General features: G+C 35.6%; 1 protein-coding gene across 1 annotated transcript in view; it reads right to left on the reverse strand.

Annotated features, from left to right (window-relative positions):
* LOC132098039 (GRIP1-associated protein 1-like) overlaps positions 1 to 15,518 on the reverse strand; it is a 56,103-nt gene extending 40,585 nt beyond the window's left edge. Inside the window, exons 1-14 of the mRNA XM_059504145.1 lie at positions 15,278 to 15,518; positions 14,441 to 14,507; positions 12,095 to 12,156; positions 10,984 to 11,010; positions 10,743 to 10,850; positions 10,154 to 10,310; positions 9,911 to 10,047; positions 8,813 to 8,861; positions 8,532 to 8,602; positions 8,050 to 8,097; positions 7,934 to 7,965; positions 5,063 to 5,110; positions 3,797 to 3,896; positions 3,444 to 3,521 (exon numbers count right to left, since the gene is read on the reverse strand). Coding sequence (XP_059360128.1) covers positions 3,444 to 3,521; positions 3,797 to 3,896; positions 5,063 to 5,110; positions 7,934 to 7,965; positions 8,050 to 8,097; positions 8,532 to 8,602; positions 8,813 to 8,861; positions 9,911 to 10,047; positions 10,154 to 10,310; positions 10,743 to 10,850; positions 10,984 to 11,010; positions 12,095 to 12,156; positions 14,441 to 14,507; positions 15,278 to 15,319 — 1,026 coding nt within the window. The 5' untranslated portion in view covers positions 15,320 to 15,518. The remainder of the gene's footprint in view (positions 1 to 3,443; positions 3,522 to 3,796; positions 3,897 to 5,062; positions 5,111 to 7,933; positions 7,966 to 8,049; positions 8,098 to 8,531; positions 8,603 to 8,812; positions 8,862 to 9,910; positions 10,048 to 10,153; positions 10,311 to 10,742; positions 10,851 to 10,983; positions 11,011 to 12,094; positions 12,157 to 14,440; positions 14,508 to 15,277) is intronic.
* Positions 15,519 to 16,728: the final 1,210 nt, after the last annotated feature.

Genomic DNA, 16,728 nt, shown 5'->3' on the forward strand with positions numbered 1-16,728 from the left:
GTTCTAGTAAGAACTCTTGCTGCTGCATTTTGGACTAGCTGTAGTTTGTTTACTAAGCGTGCAGAACAACCACCCAATAAAGCATTACAATAATCTAACCTTGAGGTCATAAAAGCATGGATTAACATTTCTGCATTTGACATTGAGAGCATAGACCGTAATTTAGATATATTTTTGAGATGGAAAAATGCAGTTTTACAAATGCTAGAAACGTGGCTTTCTAAGGAAAGATTGCAATCAAATAGCACACCCACAAGTCAATAAACCTGTTGCGAAAAATACAACTTTTTGTCTTACCTTATTTAAGGAGCCGTAGTCTCTCTTCCTTGTACTTGACTGCCTTTGATGAATTACAATCCTCCGACAAGAAAGTTATCCATGTTATTTCTCTCGTTATTCCAAGTCCAAGCTTAATCCACTCATTCAGCTTCAAAAGTCCACTTGATGTCACGGTGACGGATGACAAATGCAACTGTGCACATGTACATTCTGACTCGAGTTAACTCGCATAATAACTTCGACTGTTTGCCCTTTTGAACTATAATAACGATCGCTCGTTCGTTTATTTGCTATCATATCTGTGCTCTCTGCGTCGAGTCTGAATCTGACCAATAAAACTAAGATTAAACGGTTCATTTATATTATTATAAAAATGGGAGAAAATGTAAAGCGCGGTTTGGTGGTCGAAGTGTCCCTCGCTCGAGATTGCACATGCGTGCTAGCTGGATCAACCTAAAATATGCTTTAACGCAATTTGAGCATCACAGAAAACATTCATGTGACAGTTCACCTCAGATTGTGTTGCTGATTTGAAATATATTAAATATGAGTGTGTCAAGTCTGCAAGCATTTATACCGTGCGTGCACTTGCATTAACTCTGAGTCTGCGCGCTCTGTTTCTCATGGCAGAGAGAGAGAAAGATCGCTTTTTTTTTGCTCACACTTTTCTTCTCCTAATTTTACAAGTTGCAAGTTCCAAAAAACACAAGCAGTGTTTGATCACGGCCGAGTATTCTCCGAGTCCGATGACTATTATTGATTTTTATTTATAAGATTTTATTTATTTTATTTAAATATATATATTTAAGTTTACATTTATGTTCCAACAAACTTGAAAAATTCTGCTTGATAAATGCTCTTAAACTTATGTAAATGATTGACACATATACATATATATATATGTGAAAACTTCAAGATATCAGCCCTAAAAATTGGCAGCACATATCAGCCATCGGCTGACCATGACCTCTAAACATCGGCATCGGCTATAGAAATACCCATACCGGTCGATCTCTAATTCTGACGATGTCATTCATACTTTTCTGGACCTTGACAGTGTAATTACTTGGCGGCCTATGGGACAGACAGTCTCAAGCCTCCCAATTTTTATCCAAAATATCTTAAATTGAGTTCCGAAGAGGAACAAAGCTTTTACAGGTTTGGAACGACATGGGGGTAAGTGATTAATGACAAAATTTTCATTTTGGGGTGGAGTAACTCTTTAAAGCAAGAATGAGATACTTTGAAGAATGTTTATAATATATATTTATATAAAAATTAAGTCTTCTGAATTCATAGTCAGTCTTTTTAATTCATATTTATTAACAATTTTGGCAAATGATGCTATGAATACTAACTTATTGGCATTCATGAATTTTCAAATACAGTGCACTGCAGGTTTACAGTAGTGTAAAAAGTAGTTTGTCTTTAAAGCAACTAACATACAAAAATATACATAATTATATTAATGTCTATAATAATAATTATTATATAATATTTTATGTAATGATAAATATATGATTAAAACCCTTTTTAAAAATGTCCATTAATATATTTTCAGGAAAAAAAGTGATTCACTATCAATTAAAACTAGACATTCTCTAAAAATGTGTTTACGACTCAAGAAATACTTACATAAAATCACAGATTGGTTTAGTTTGATATTACTTGAGGAGACTTCGAATTGAAGGCTCCTTAGATCCTCACGTGTTTTTTATATCATTAGTCATTCACATGGTTTTAATAATTTATTATTAGATTTTTTTTTTATAATTATATCATGAGTATTTTTTTATTGTTTATTGATTTATGTTTCCATGTTTCATATTTTATATTTCTTATTAATTTTTCTCATTGTTGTTCAATATCGTGCTTGTGGGGTTTCATTAACTGTTTTGTCTGTATGAATAGAGATATATAAGAGAGAATGTTTATGGAAACCCAAGGTTTATGGAATGTTGCTTTGAAGCACTTTTGGTATAACAGTACATGTTGAATTTGCGCTGGTCAGAAAAAGTTGAACACTGAGACATACGCAGCTAAGATTGTAAAATAAATTTGGTTACTTTTTTACCATCGTCTCTTCATCTCCTGTTTGTGCTCTTCTCTGGCTTTTCTCTGTCAACTTCTTGACTGACAGAAGACTGTTAAACACTCATTTAGGGTATTTTTGGATACCAGACAAGACTTGCTGTTAACAGGGTTTGGGTATGAACAGCACTGGTGTCTAGTTGTTCTGTTACTGGACAAACTGATATTTTCTGACAGGATCTTGCGTCCGGGGCTGGATCCTAATTATTATCTGGTGTGGGGACCTGATCTAACAGAATATAGTACGAAAGTCCTATGAAACAGTTTTATGGTGCGGTTTTGTTATTTTTGGAGCTCAAATACATCTGTCCTCATTCACTTTCATTGTACTGAGAAAAAACACCAAGGACAAACTTCTCCTGTTGAATTTTACAAAAGAAAGAAAGTCATACAGGTTTGGAATAAAGTGATGGTGAGTAAATGAGAACAGAGTTTTCCTCTCTGGTTGAACTGAAAAACTAACTTTAAGACAAAAAAACGGCATTTTACAACAACACTGAAAATGACAACAGCTAAATAATCACAAAACCGCATCCTGCCATTTAAAAAAAAAAAAAAAAAAAGATTTTCATTATTTGATTTTTTAAATGGAACAATAAAAATGTAATTGTGTTCTACGCCGATAACAATACCCACATGAGCCTTTTATGGTTTATTTAATTTAATCTGTAGGACCTATTATCAATAAAATCTTACTCAATTTATGAGGATTAATTGCTGGCTTCCTTTCATTTATAAACCTGCTAGTAAACAGCGAACCAGCAGATGCGGAAATTGCAGATTAATTCTCTGGAGATGCACTAACGACCATCTGTGATGGAATAAACATTAAAAGAAATGCTAAATGAACATTTTAACCAACTATTCATCTTCTGTAATCTTCCTATTAGTGCCTGTGGCAATGTTTGGAATGGAACATAATCTGCAGTATGTATTGTATATCGCACTGTATATTATGCAGTATGCAATATTAAAACATTAAAAGTGGTTGCATGACCACACTACACTAATTTGCTTAATTTAGTGACTAGTGTCCAGAATATTTCACATTTTTAACCAATCTTGTGCAATACCTGATCTTTGAGCGCATGGATGGCCATCTCGTGCTCTTTCTGTTTACTCTGCAACTGCTCCTTCAGTTCAGCGACGTTCTGAAATCACACACAGGCAGGAAGATTCAATGCATTTTTAGTATGACAGTGATGGATGCAGCAGTGTGTCCACGGTCCATTAATCTCTGCAGATGTGCCTCAGTGCCAGAGTCTGATCCTGAAGGGCACTGACTGCAGTCTTTAGCCCACTCCCAAGGGTTTGCAAATGTTTATCATACTCCCTTAGTGGCCATCCATCGATCGCCCTGCGAGATGTGCAACAAATGTGCTTCAATATTAGGGAATTTGGCAGGGTGGGCCTGAGCGGATCTCACCTGGTTGGCGGCCATTAAATCTGTCTGCACTTTCTGCACACGAAGGTTTATGGATTTGAGCTCCTCCTCTTTCCTCTGTTGGATCTCATCAATTTTAGTCCTGTGGAAACAAATGCATCATATGCTATGAGGGGTTTGATGTGACTAATGTACGGTAGAGTCCATTTCCAGGCATCACGAGATAAATATTGAAATAAAACGGCAAATTCAGCAGAAAAAACATTAGGGGGGAGTGTAAATGACATCATGGGAACACATGTAATATAGAGATGGAGGTGGGTTCCAGAAGTAAAATGGCATTAGAAACTTCACAGAAAAATAAGACTGAGTAAAAACTAGATGCGAGTCATAAATTATGTGAAACCATAACAGTGATTTCAGCTGCATTTTTTAATTGAATGTGCTTAAAAAAATAGTTCACCCAAAAATTAAAATTGACCAACAACACCATCAGGTTATCGCAGATGTAGACTAGTTTCTTCATCTGAACAGATTTGAAGAAATTTAGCATTATTCACTTGCTCACTAATGGATCCTCTGCAGTGAATGGGTGCCGTAAGAATTGTATTTTGGCAAGAAATGGTAATTTGAAGTTAAACCACATTAATGATGGATTTGTTCCTTACAAACACTCAGCTTTTCACTTTACGAGATGTTAATTGATGGACTGGAGTTGTGTGGATTACATATGGACTACTGTGATGTTTTAAACAGCTGTTTGGACTCTCAATTCACTCCAGAGGATCCACTGGTGAGCAAGTGATGTAATGCTACATTTCTCCTAATATGTTCTAATGAAGAAACAAACTCATATTCATCTCGTATGAGGTTGAGCGTGAGAGTGGACTACTCCTTTAACAGATAGAAACATGTATGATCCGTTCTGAGACTGCAGAAAGAGTTGGATTTACATTTATTATTTTGCAAATGCTTTATCCAAAGCTGCTCAGTTTAAAACCAAGAAGGATTTTAGCAAATTGACACTAAAATTTGCAACATTCAGAGGTATCATACACTCCTCAATTTAGTGCCCTAAAGACAGAAGTACACCTTTCACAGTCCTGATTCAAAATCCACCAATCAGGTTTATAGGCAAGTAGATTGCTAAAAATTGCTATTCATCTTCAGGTTCAAGCCTTCAAACTCGTCATTGAGAAAATTAATGGGATATACATTTCAAGAACCCAGGCTGCTAAAAAAAAAAAAAAAAACTCCCTGTTGAGCTTTATCACAAAGTAACTGCTCTGCTGGGTTAGTCTTTCTCACCTGCTGTCATTGTAAAGTGCTTCCTTCTCAACCTGTAGCCGCTGGAAGCTGTAAGAGAAGCATAAAGAGACTTGAATCCTCACTGGCCCTAAAAAAAAAAAACATATAGCAGTGATAAATAACAGGCAGCATCTCCTGATCAGGGAAAACAGGCCGTGTTGACCAGAGGGATGCGGATCGGAGGCAGTCTGTGCTGATACAGCAGTCTACAGTGACTGCCAGCACAACAAGTTCACGTTCAGACTCATTACACTGACACAGAGACTGTCTCTAAGACACAGCTGAGTTACCACGATACCTAGACGGGAACACTAAGGGGATGATGTAATCACACAGAGAGTTCTGATTCGCTGAGAGCCACTGTGCAGAGAAAGAGGACTCAAGTTAAATGGAGGACTGAAAGGCATTTATCTTGTGCTTGAGGAGGTAATTTGTTCAAATGTAACATCGTCCATTAATACTGTCTTTAACTTTCATTTTGCCATATCTCAGCAGGTTTTGCATGAAATCACTCCATCACTGTCTTCCTCAATTAATCACCGCAAGCTGTAGTCTTGCACAGGTTTAAAGGTGCACTCAGTTATTTCCCATGAAGTTGTATTATAATAAGTGTAAGATGATGCACACTCACATGGCTGAGTTTGCTGTGAATAGCACATTTCTGCCACAGCTTGTATTTTGCTGTGTTCATGTCACTAGATCATGTCAACTGTCACGTCGGCCAGCACAACATACACAGCATAAACCAAAAAAAAAAAAAAACTTGAGTGTGCCTTTAGGAAATTAAAGGTACTATAGAAAAGTCAGGTGAAAATAGAAAAACTAAAAATAGACATGCGTGTCTCTGAATTGATGGTGAATTTTGGGCCATAAAGAAAAGTTGGCCACAATTTTTTTTTATTTATTTATTTTTTAAGATACAATTCTCTTATTAACAAACCATTGACTACAACATTTGCGTCAAAGTCCTAATTTGCTTCTTATTAACAGTTAGCAAGGTAGTTGTTAAATTTAGGTATTGGTTAGGATTAGGGATGTAGAATATGGTCATATAGTTTATAAGTACCAATGAACAATATGTTAACAATAACTAGTTAACAGTGAGATTTGGTCCCTATAATAAAGTGTTACTGAAAAGTTTCATAGTACGTTGGGTGAGAAGTATATGCACTTCAACTGGACAGTTCACCGATAAATGAAACACCCTGGTGTTGTTCTAACACGTTAGACCTTCTTTCTTTTTCAGACCATGAAAGGATAAATGCAAAAAATTCCTGCTTACACTTGTCCATAATAGCAGTGAACAGCAACTCCTCAAAGCCATAGAACGATCCCATTCGACTCGCTTATCCAAGTCCTCTGAGGGCTAATGATACTGGTGAACAAATGAATCGAACTGAAACTTCAATTATTATTTAGAGAAAGTCTTGACCTTGACCATTGGTCTTTCTGTGCAAGACTGTACGTTCATGAAACTGTATTAATGCAGAAGTTTATTTCAGCAAAAGCCGACCAGAGCAGCATTTCAGGAAATCAAGGTTAATCAAAATGTAACGAACAGCTCCTAGGAAATTATGTAGATACTTTCTTCTCTGGGGTGAATATCTCATTAGTGTCCTGGATTTGTTCTGTTGAGATACAGAGCAGTATTTTTGCTAAATAATAGCCTAAATTAAATCAAAAGTAGAACAGCCTTATCATATGCCTCCAAAACACTTGGAAAATATGGCATAGGTCAACTGAGACCACTGTGTGATACTTTTGCTTTTTTTTCTGCTTGAAGTTGGTCGCTATTCATTGCGATTCAGTGGATGTAAGCAAGCAGGATAAGTTTTTTTTTTATTCTCATTTTGTGGTCTAAAAAAGAAATTATTAGAACTAGTTGTCGACCGGTATTTGTCATTTTTGCCAATATCAGTGTTGGCCAATAAGTTTTTCTGCTTGGACAATGTATTTGAATCGGGACATTTATTTTGACGGCACGCCAGACTTTTATTTTGACAGCGCAGAGAGCAGCAGCGCTGGAGCACACAGTGCTCACATTCTCCCTCTTGTTTACCTTTGTCATTAACAGTTCTGTCTAATACGACTAGAAGTCTGTTTAATAATCAGATAGAATGGTTAAACAAAGAAATGAATGTATACAAAAAAGTATTATAACGACTGATTTTATATTACCGTAATTCCTCAAATAAAAACCGGTAGTCAAATAAACGCCGGGCCTCTTATAGTGGCCGGGGGCGTGGTCAACATGGACAAATAAAGGCCGGTCTTAAATAAAGGCCGGGGGAAATTTGTGCAGCAGAGCCAGATAACGAACGTACACGCGCACTGCCGGAGCGTTTCTCGTTCTCGAGTCAAGAACCGGTTGCATCGGTTTTCAGATTTTCAGTACACTGAACCGAGAACCATTTCTGTCAGACGCGTCCGAACTGATTCTATTGGTGATTGATTCTGAACTGATTCTGTGCTAATGTTATGATCTCTGTCCACTGGAACGCTATCGCTTTTAATTTAAAACGGGTTATTTAAAACAATTACTTACCAAACAGATGGCCACAAGGCCTGCCTCTAATAAAAGCCTGCTTCAAATAAAAGCCTGTTACCTTCTGCAGTTCAGGTAAATAAAGGCCCCGGCTTTTTGGGGGGGGGATTATGGTATTACTAATAGAAAGGCAACATTATAATACTTTCTCATCAGCATTAAGCAAATACACATTTATATCATTTAAACAAATCTTTGAATGACTAATGATCATTTAATTTCACAAACCTCACAAACTTTAGTTAACTATACCTGTAATATGAAATATATATGAAAATAAATAAATATGAAAATAATTTTAAAAAAAAAGCATAAAAGCAACTTACCTCTCCTGTTTTTTCTTTAACTTATCGGACAACTAAAAAAAAAGAAATTGTAAAACATGGCATTACCAATGGCATTTTTATCAGAGCACACATGCTGAAACACACGTGACACTTACTTTAGTATTTTCTTCTTGTAGTTTTGTGATTTCTGTCTGCTTGGACATCTGAAAAAGAAAAACAATTAGAAAAGTATTTTGTATGGGGGTTAAAAAATTTATAAAGATAATAAAAAAATATATACAATTTGGTCTTTGAAAATTGAACAAATCAGAATCAAACAAAAAGATAAATTAAATGAAAATACAATATTTAATTTAGCAATTGAAAATACAAAAATTACAAAAAAAATGTTTTAAATAAGTTATTTTTAATAAGTAAATTATCTATTAACCCTAGAAAAATGTACAAATATTTAGACCTGCAAAATGCCAATTTAATCATAGATATGAAAGTATTCTCTGGAGCAAGGTGAGCATGAAGGTGTCCAAAATTAGCACACATGGCGAGGGTAAAAATACACACTCATCAGCAAAATGAATCCTAACATTTTAACCTTTTGTCTGTTTCCTGCTGTCCTGGGTAAAACTGATGTTTTTACCTCTAGTGTCTGGAGTTGTTCCCTCAGTAAGCATTTCTCCTCCATTTCCGTTTGAAGCTTTAATGCCACCTCTGAAACCCAGCGTTAACAGATATTAATGCACACAACCTCGAAAATAATGAGTTTGAGAAGTGCTCAACCGATGCTCAGTCAAAGTCAAACCATTGTCCTGCTATTTGAAGATCCAGAACAAAACCTTCCCTGGTTCTACGCTGTTAACTCTTCAGCCAGTTTGATAAGGTCAAAAATTTAAAAGGAAGTTGTCAGAAAGATGTACTCACCGCTCAGTTCATTATCTCGCTGTTCCGGTTTGACGCTTTGCACTTCGGCCTTCAGACAAAAAAAAAAAAACCCACTTGAACAAAAAACGGTTTAGTTTGGTTTGGTTTCTACAAAGTGGCTCTATATATAAACCCCCAGTAAAAACAGAAATTAGTGGATGTTGAAAGGAAAGCAATTTATGAAAGCTGGCTATGTATATAGACACAAATCGACCCCATTTACATCTTTAATGATTGTTCCTGGACTTCTTGTGAATGATTCAGAAGTTATTCTAAAGCTTTTTTAATGTTTTATTAGACTTTCTCATTAACAAGTATTTTGCTAATTTAAGGCAAGTACATCAGGCTTGGAAATAATATTAACCACTAAAATCATAACCTACTTTTTTTTTTTAAATCATCCAATCAGGATGATTATTTCCCGCTGGATATTCCGTTTCAGTTTCACGAAATTGTACATATTATGGTATTGGGAATGTTTATATAAAAAAAAAAAAGAAACTATATAAAGAATAACCGATTAGCTACAGCCCTCATTTTAACAAATTTGGTAATGCTAATGAATGGGGTGTGGTAGTCAATCACTAGACTCCAGTTCACTGTCCTTATATTCCCTTTACTGGGCTGATCTCACAGAAAAAGCTGATGGTGGTGTCTCAGCTGCTAGATGAACTGTGGCAAGACACAGCAGTGACCCCTGCATTAAACATGACCTCTGAGAACTGCAGCAAACTCCTCCAGATCAAGAGTGTGCCACTGCATAGCTGAATAATTGATTTACTCTGAAACTCTACTGTTAGGATACTCTGTCTGAGTAAACTATCTTGTTTACTTGTATTTTTAGAAAGTCGCATAGGAATATCCAACTGTTCACCAAACTTAACGCATACACCAGGAGATGCATGACAGTCACAGTCAACTGCAGTATAGATGGCTTCATCGATTGTCATCTGAGAGTTCTGGTATTCCTGCACATGGTGTAATTATTATACCAGCTGAAGCTGCAGTCATTTCATTACATTGGTTCTTTCACTCTGAACCTCCACTGTATGATACAGCAACCCAACCCTGGTGAGACTGAAACCCATTATCTGTTACCTGATCAATCTGATCATTTCCTGAGGCTGAAGGGTCATGACTGTAAAAGCTGGCATCTGACTTGACACCATTAGTGCCGGCTGATCCATCGATGAAAGCTGCTTTTCCATCATTAACATCTGCACATTCTTGAAGAGCTGTGTAGATGCACAGAGAACACTATAGTCAAGCTCACTTCTGAATTCTTAGACCAAGGTTTGTGAGGAAAAACAGATAAGGACTATATGTATAAGCTTCTCTCACCTTTTAATTTCTTCTGCAGGGCGGAGTTTTCAGCCTGTAGACGGAGGAGTTCAGCATCCACTGGACCAGAGGCGGGGCTAGAGGCGGGTCCTTCCAACCCTTGACCCTCCCTCAGTCTCCGATTCTCTAATTCTAACTGCTCGATCTGTGAACATAACTAAAACATAGGGCAAAACATCCATCATATAATGGAAACAAAGGTATAGTGTCCTTGTGGTCAACAAAAATGACATCATCTGTGATGTGCAACTTTTGTTCTAGTGCTTACATTACTGTTTAAAAGTTTGGTGTAAGATTGTATTATTTGGGTTTTTTTTTTTTTAAATGAATGCGTTTATTCAGGAAGAACACATCAAACTGCTAAAGTGACAAAATACATTATAATACTTCTATTTCAAATAAATGCTTTCTATTCAATATTTTAAAACTAATATTTTAAAATATTTAAATGAGTTTCAACTTTAGTGTATATTGATTCGTGCATAGAAACTGTATGCCTTTTGATTTCTAATATACTTGTGCATGAAGTGACTGGGTTCACATGCTCATGGTCATGACAGGGGTTAAATATTGTGTGTGTGCTCAGCACCTTGGACAGCTCTTGCATGAGGGTGCTGTTCTGCAGTCTGAAGTCATCTTCCTGACTGTGTAACTTGCCCTGAAGCATTTTATTCTCACTGAGTAAGGCATCTACCTCCTGAAAACGAGAGAATAATACAGCATGGTTACCAGACAGAGATTTTTCCCATACCACTCAGTATATCATATTACATTTGTATTAATAGTTACTTTTAGAAAAAAACAAACACTAATATATGGGGATAACTAACCTGTGCTTTCTTGCTCTTGTTCAAGGCCTGAGGATGAAAATGAAAAAGAAAACATAATCTAAACTAAATTGTTAACTAAAATATTATCAATCATAAAATACCACCAACCAGATTTGGTTTCTTCATCAGAACAGATTTGGAATAATTTAGCATTATTTCACTTGCTCACAAATTAATCCTCTGCAGAGAATGGGTGCTGTCAGAACGAGAGTCCAAACGGCTGCTAAAAACATCACCATAATCCACAAGTAATCTCCAGTCCGCTTCCTCCAGCAAAAAAGTCCATCCCCTATAGTCCTCTCACATGAAAATCCACTGAGATGTTGGTTTAGAAATGTTTTGGACTGCTCTTGTTTGTAAATGGTGCTTGATCTGTACATTTTTCTCTCCTGATTCAGACATTTTCACAGGAGAAAGCAATATTATGGTTAAAGGATTCATATATTAGCAGCAGTTTTAAGTTACAAACATCTTTACGATGGATTCGTTTCTTACAAATATACAGCTTTTCACTTCTTGCGACATTAATTTATTATTTTTGTATTTTATCAGCTGTTTTGGACTCTCATTCTGACGGGACCCATTCACTGCAGAGGATCCACTGAGGAATAACTGATGTAATGATAAATCTCTCCAAATCTGTTCTAATGAACAAACAAGCTCATCTACATCTTAGATGGCCAGAGGCTGAGTATTAGTTTTTTGTTTTTTTTGTTGAACTATTGCTTTAAAGATGAACTGTGCAAAACTGGTACAACCAAACAGAACTACTTTTTTAGCAAACAGCTTCACAGGGCCAATCCGTGCAGACTTCTGAGTGGTTTGGCAATGCTGAGTCATAAACAATGTATTACATTGTCTTACAACATGACCAGTGCAAGACTAGTGACTTTGTGTTGCAATGCATTCAAACTGTCTAGTTCACTGTAGGAAAGTAAGAAAAAGAAACACTAGGAGAAAAAAAAGGAACAGACAGAACAGTCAATTACTCCCAGCCATTTAAAGCAGAAGGCAAGATAACAGCACACAAAGCAAATTCAGAAGGCCAGCAGTAAAGCTTGACCTCTATCTCAAGGCAATGACCTGCTGAAAAACCAAGGAAAGCCACTACCTTCTGCGCTTTGACATATTCTTTCTCCAGGTTCGAGGTCTTCAGACGGACACTGTTGAGTTCTGGATCACAGAATAAATAAAGTTACAGAATAACTAAAAACAAAAACCTCACTTTATGCAATGATACACAAATACATGCATTTATGATCTTTGACAAACAGCTGCACAAGCTGATATGTTTTTAAAATGTTTTTAATTTAAAAAAATACAAAAAAAATAATTTATATATATATATATATATATAAATAAATAAAGAAAATGTTATTTTTTTTGTGTGTAACATTTCAAAAGGTTAAACTTTCATATTTTCTAGATTAATTACATGAAAAAGCAAACATAAAAAAATTGTTTTAATTTTGATGATTAATTTTGATGATTCAAAAATCGAGTATCTAAAACAATTTGAATATTTCCTAAGATCAACTTAAAAAGGATTTGCGAAACAGAAAAGTTCAAGTTCCTTAAAGTATGTTCATTTATGCACTCGATACTTGGTTGGGGCTCCTTTAGCACAGATTCCAGCATCAGTAAGGAGTGGCATGGGAGCGATCAGCCTGTGGCACTGCTGAGGCACTATTGAGCTTTCATCTCCTCTGTAATGTTGGATCGACTGTTTCTCATCTTTCTCTTGAAAATATCCCATAGATTCCATATGGGGTTCAGGTCAGGTATGTTGGCTGGAAGTGGTTTTGGCACTGTGGGCAGGTGTGAAAGTCCTGCTGGAAAAGGAAATCAGCAGATGGAAGCATAAAGTGCTCCAAAATCTACTGGTAGATGGCTGCATTGACTTGATAAAACACAATGGACAAACACCAGCAGATGTCATGGCACCTCAAATCATCACTGACTTCAGAAACTTCACCCTGGACTTCAAGCAGCTTGGATTCTGTGCCTCTCCAGTCTTCCTCCAGACTCCAGACCTTGACTTCCAAATTAAATGAAAGAGGACTTTGGACCACTGAGCAACAGTCCAGTTCTTTTTCTCCTTTGCCCAGGTAAGATGCTTCTGATGTTGTTTCTGTTTCAGAAGTGGCTTGGTCGCCCTTTTTCTGAAGACGTCTGAGCATGGTGACTATTGATGCACTGACTCCAGCTTCAGTCCACTCCTTGTGAAGTTCTCTCAAGTGTTTAAATTGGCTTTGCATGACAGTATTCTCAAGCTTGTGTCATCCCTGTTGCTTGAGCACCTTTTCCTACCCAATTTCTTCCTTCCAGTCAACTTTGAATTTAAAATGCTTTGATACAGCACTCTGTGAACAGTCTCCCCTTTAAGTAAAGATTTTCTGTGACTTACCGTCTTTGTGGAGGGTGTCAATGATTGTCTTCTGGACCATTGCCAAATCAGCAGTCTTCCCCGTTATTGTTGTTTCAAAGAACAAGTGATACCCAGAATTTAAACTGTAGGGATTGACATTTATGAAACTCAAATGTAAATATTCTAATATTTTGAGATACTGGATTTTCGACTTTCATGAGCTGTAAGCTCTAATCATCAAAATGAAAACTTTTGAAATGTTTTACATTACATGTAATGAATCTAGATTATATGAAAGTTTAACTATTTGAAATAGTAAAAAAAAAAAAAAGAATCTATTTTTTTTAGATGCACCTGTATCTAAAGGCTAAAATATTTAGTTTGAAGAGTTTGCTCAAGTTGACATGTAAATAACTGAACAACACATTTGCATGTTCATGGTTCACTTATCACATGGTCACATGACATGCATTTAAATAAATATTTTAAATGTTTATATATTAATAATGCAATACAAACTTTGTTTTAAAATAATGTATTCATTTTAATTTTACACAGGATTGGGGTTTATAAGCAAACATGAACTGATGTATTCTAAGCTTCTGTAAATATTTTGTTTCATATATTAGGTCACATTTTCACACTAAGTTCAATATTTATAAGTTCATACATTTTGACTTAATGCCCAATGATGTTTGAACTAGACCAAGTTCTGAGTTACACACAACTGGTGCAACCGGCCCCAGGCCCTCAGACAACTCTGTTTTGACTGACAGAATTAGAACATCTATCTTTATATGTCTTCCCCCAATGCGCATTCAATTATTAAAATAAATAAAAAATAGTACATTTCATTGTGCTCTCGGTTACCAACAGGAGAGTAACTCTCACAACTTTTAGAAAGAATCTACAGAATTCAACAGATTCTAGATCCAAAATAAGCAGAGAAAATGTAAGGTTCAGTGGAATAGGTGCGATAAGACAACTGATTTTTAATAACAACAAATTACAGTCTGTTGTGTTAATGATGCAAACAAACTGGAAAGTGTTTTGAATAAGTAAAGATGTAGGTTTACATTCTTCACTCACCTGCAGTATTTTTCCTCAGCTCATCAGAGAGTTGGTAGTTCTGTGTTCTCAGCTCCAAGAGCTGAGCCTGAGGAAATACATTAAAATATCAATTAATATAGCAAAACATCCTACTTGAGGTAACAAGATATTTAATATACATATTATCGATTACTGTAAAAAAGAAATAATGAACACATAGACAACAGATCATCACACAGTCTCTTGTGTTATGAATCATGCTAAAACGGTGGTTTACAATGTATTCAGAGTTTATTTACGTAATGGAAACATTTAATTAAAGAGACTGGTTGCTATGAAACAGAGTAGATGATTCTGGAGTTGTAAACAAGGTGATGCTGAAGCAAAATAACAGCAATAAGCATTTTAAAAGCCTAGCATTCACACGAAATACGCCTAAAGAACTAAATGTATAACGTACAAACCCTTTTATTGTGTAGAAAAGCAATAATATCAGTTTGGTGTGCTAACGGTTAGTAATTACAGGTTAGCGTGCTAACAGGCTAACTAAACACATCTTTAGTGTGCGTCACAAACTCGCCAAATAGCGACTATATTCCATGTCATTTCAACAAAAGGTCATTTTATTAACGTAACTTTTACACACATTAATGGAAAACATCGTAATTGTCCACTGAAATAATTTTCGGCCTTATAACAATTAGCTTGCAGGCTAACGGGTACAGCTAACAGAGTCCCAATCTGCCCAGATCGACATCAGCTTCAGCTATAAAATAAACACGTTTGCACATATTCTCAACCGAAATTTCTTTTATCATATGTGCAGTACAGGTTATATCTGATGTCAAATCCAAGCGCAAATAAAGAGATTTGTACCTGCATACGGTGGAACTCCTCTTCTGACAGTGCTTGCGCCATCTTCACTAACAGCGAAACACTGCTGGACAGAATGCAAACTCTCTCTATCTGCTATTACTGTGTTTTCTGTCAACCTTGTATTAGGAAATTAACTGCCATCCTGATAAAATGAAGAAGGTTAAATCTGCAGCTTTCTGATGTCCCCCAAATGCTTGTTTAGCTTGCTGAAAGAAACCCCACTATGTGTGAGGTCTACACCTGTCCTGTAGATGGCGCAATAACACAATATATTAACTACTTTAGTTGTTGTGGCACATGACATGGGCTGTGGCTCAATCTGAGCTGACTACCTAGCTATGCTCATTTGTTAAAAATGAGTTAAGGATACAGAACGTGCATTTTATGCTGTTTTGTCACCACAGACAATCTACAGTGACAAACCATCCATATCACGTGTATGTATTAAAATCAATAGCATTTTTTTAGTGTTCTTATGTGATCTAGTTATATTATCCAAAAATATCTTAAATCCCAAACAACTTCTTAACATTTTGTGTGACAGATGAACCATGGCTGTGACTGAAAAGGAAGTGGAAAAGCATAAATGACTGCTTACTGTAGTAGAAACAGATAAAAGGAACACATGATACTCTGATAAAGTCAATGAACTTTATTGTATCTGCAGAATAAACATCAGTAACTCTGGAAACATCAGAGTATCACATGAGTTAGCCATTTTTACCAGTCAGTAATTCTGTAATTTGATTTAAAAAGGCATGAAACTTCATGCTGTTTGTGAACATCTTTTTTTTTATATATATATATTTATTGATTTTATCATGATTGTTTGTCATGTTGGTTTTTCTATTTTGCAAGCTGTTTGAGCATCACAGCCAAACTAATATCCTTATAATAATGACAAAGCTTTTTACATTAAGGTAACAAAATATGAAAAAGTATGGATATTTAGGCCAAAGTGGGAGAAGATAAAATCTTTGTCATTATTTTATCTTTGTTATAAAAAAAAATAGAACTAAGATACACATTACAAATACAAATAATAAACAAATAAAAATAAACAGTGTTTTATTTTCAGGTACAATAGTATTTAGCAGGAGCATTCAAAAAATGTAATGAACAAATAAAAATAAAACACAATATACATTGATCCTATTAAGATACTGTTTTAAAGTTTTTCAGTCGAATATTGAGTGATTTTTCTCTTTCTGTTTGGTGTATTATTAACATTTAAAGGAATAAGTCACCCAAAAAAATAGTTTAGTGTTTTGTTTTTTATACCTTCACTCAAAAGTTATTTTAAACCTGAATGAGTTTTCTTCTTCTGCTAAACATAAACTCTATTTTGAAGAAGGTGGAAAACCAAACAGTTGTTGGTTCACAGTGACTTCCACAGTATTCTTTCCCCCCTACTATCAAAGTTAATGTGGACCAGCAACTGTTTGGTTATC

This window comes from Carassius carassius, chromosome 21 (assembly GCF_963082965.1).
Source record: "Carassius carassius chromosome 21, fCarCar2.1, whole genome shotgun sequence".
NCBI lineage: Eukaryota > Metazoa > Chordata > Actinopteri > Cypriniformes > Cyprinidae > Carassius > Carassius carassius.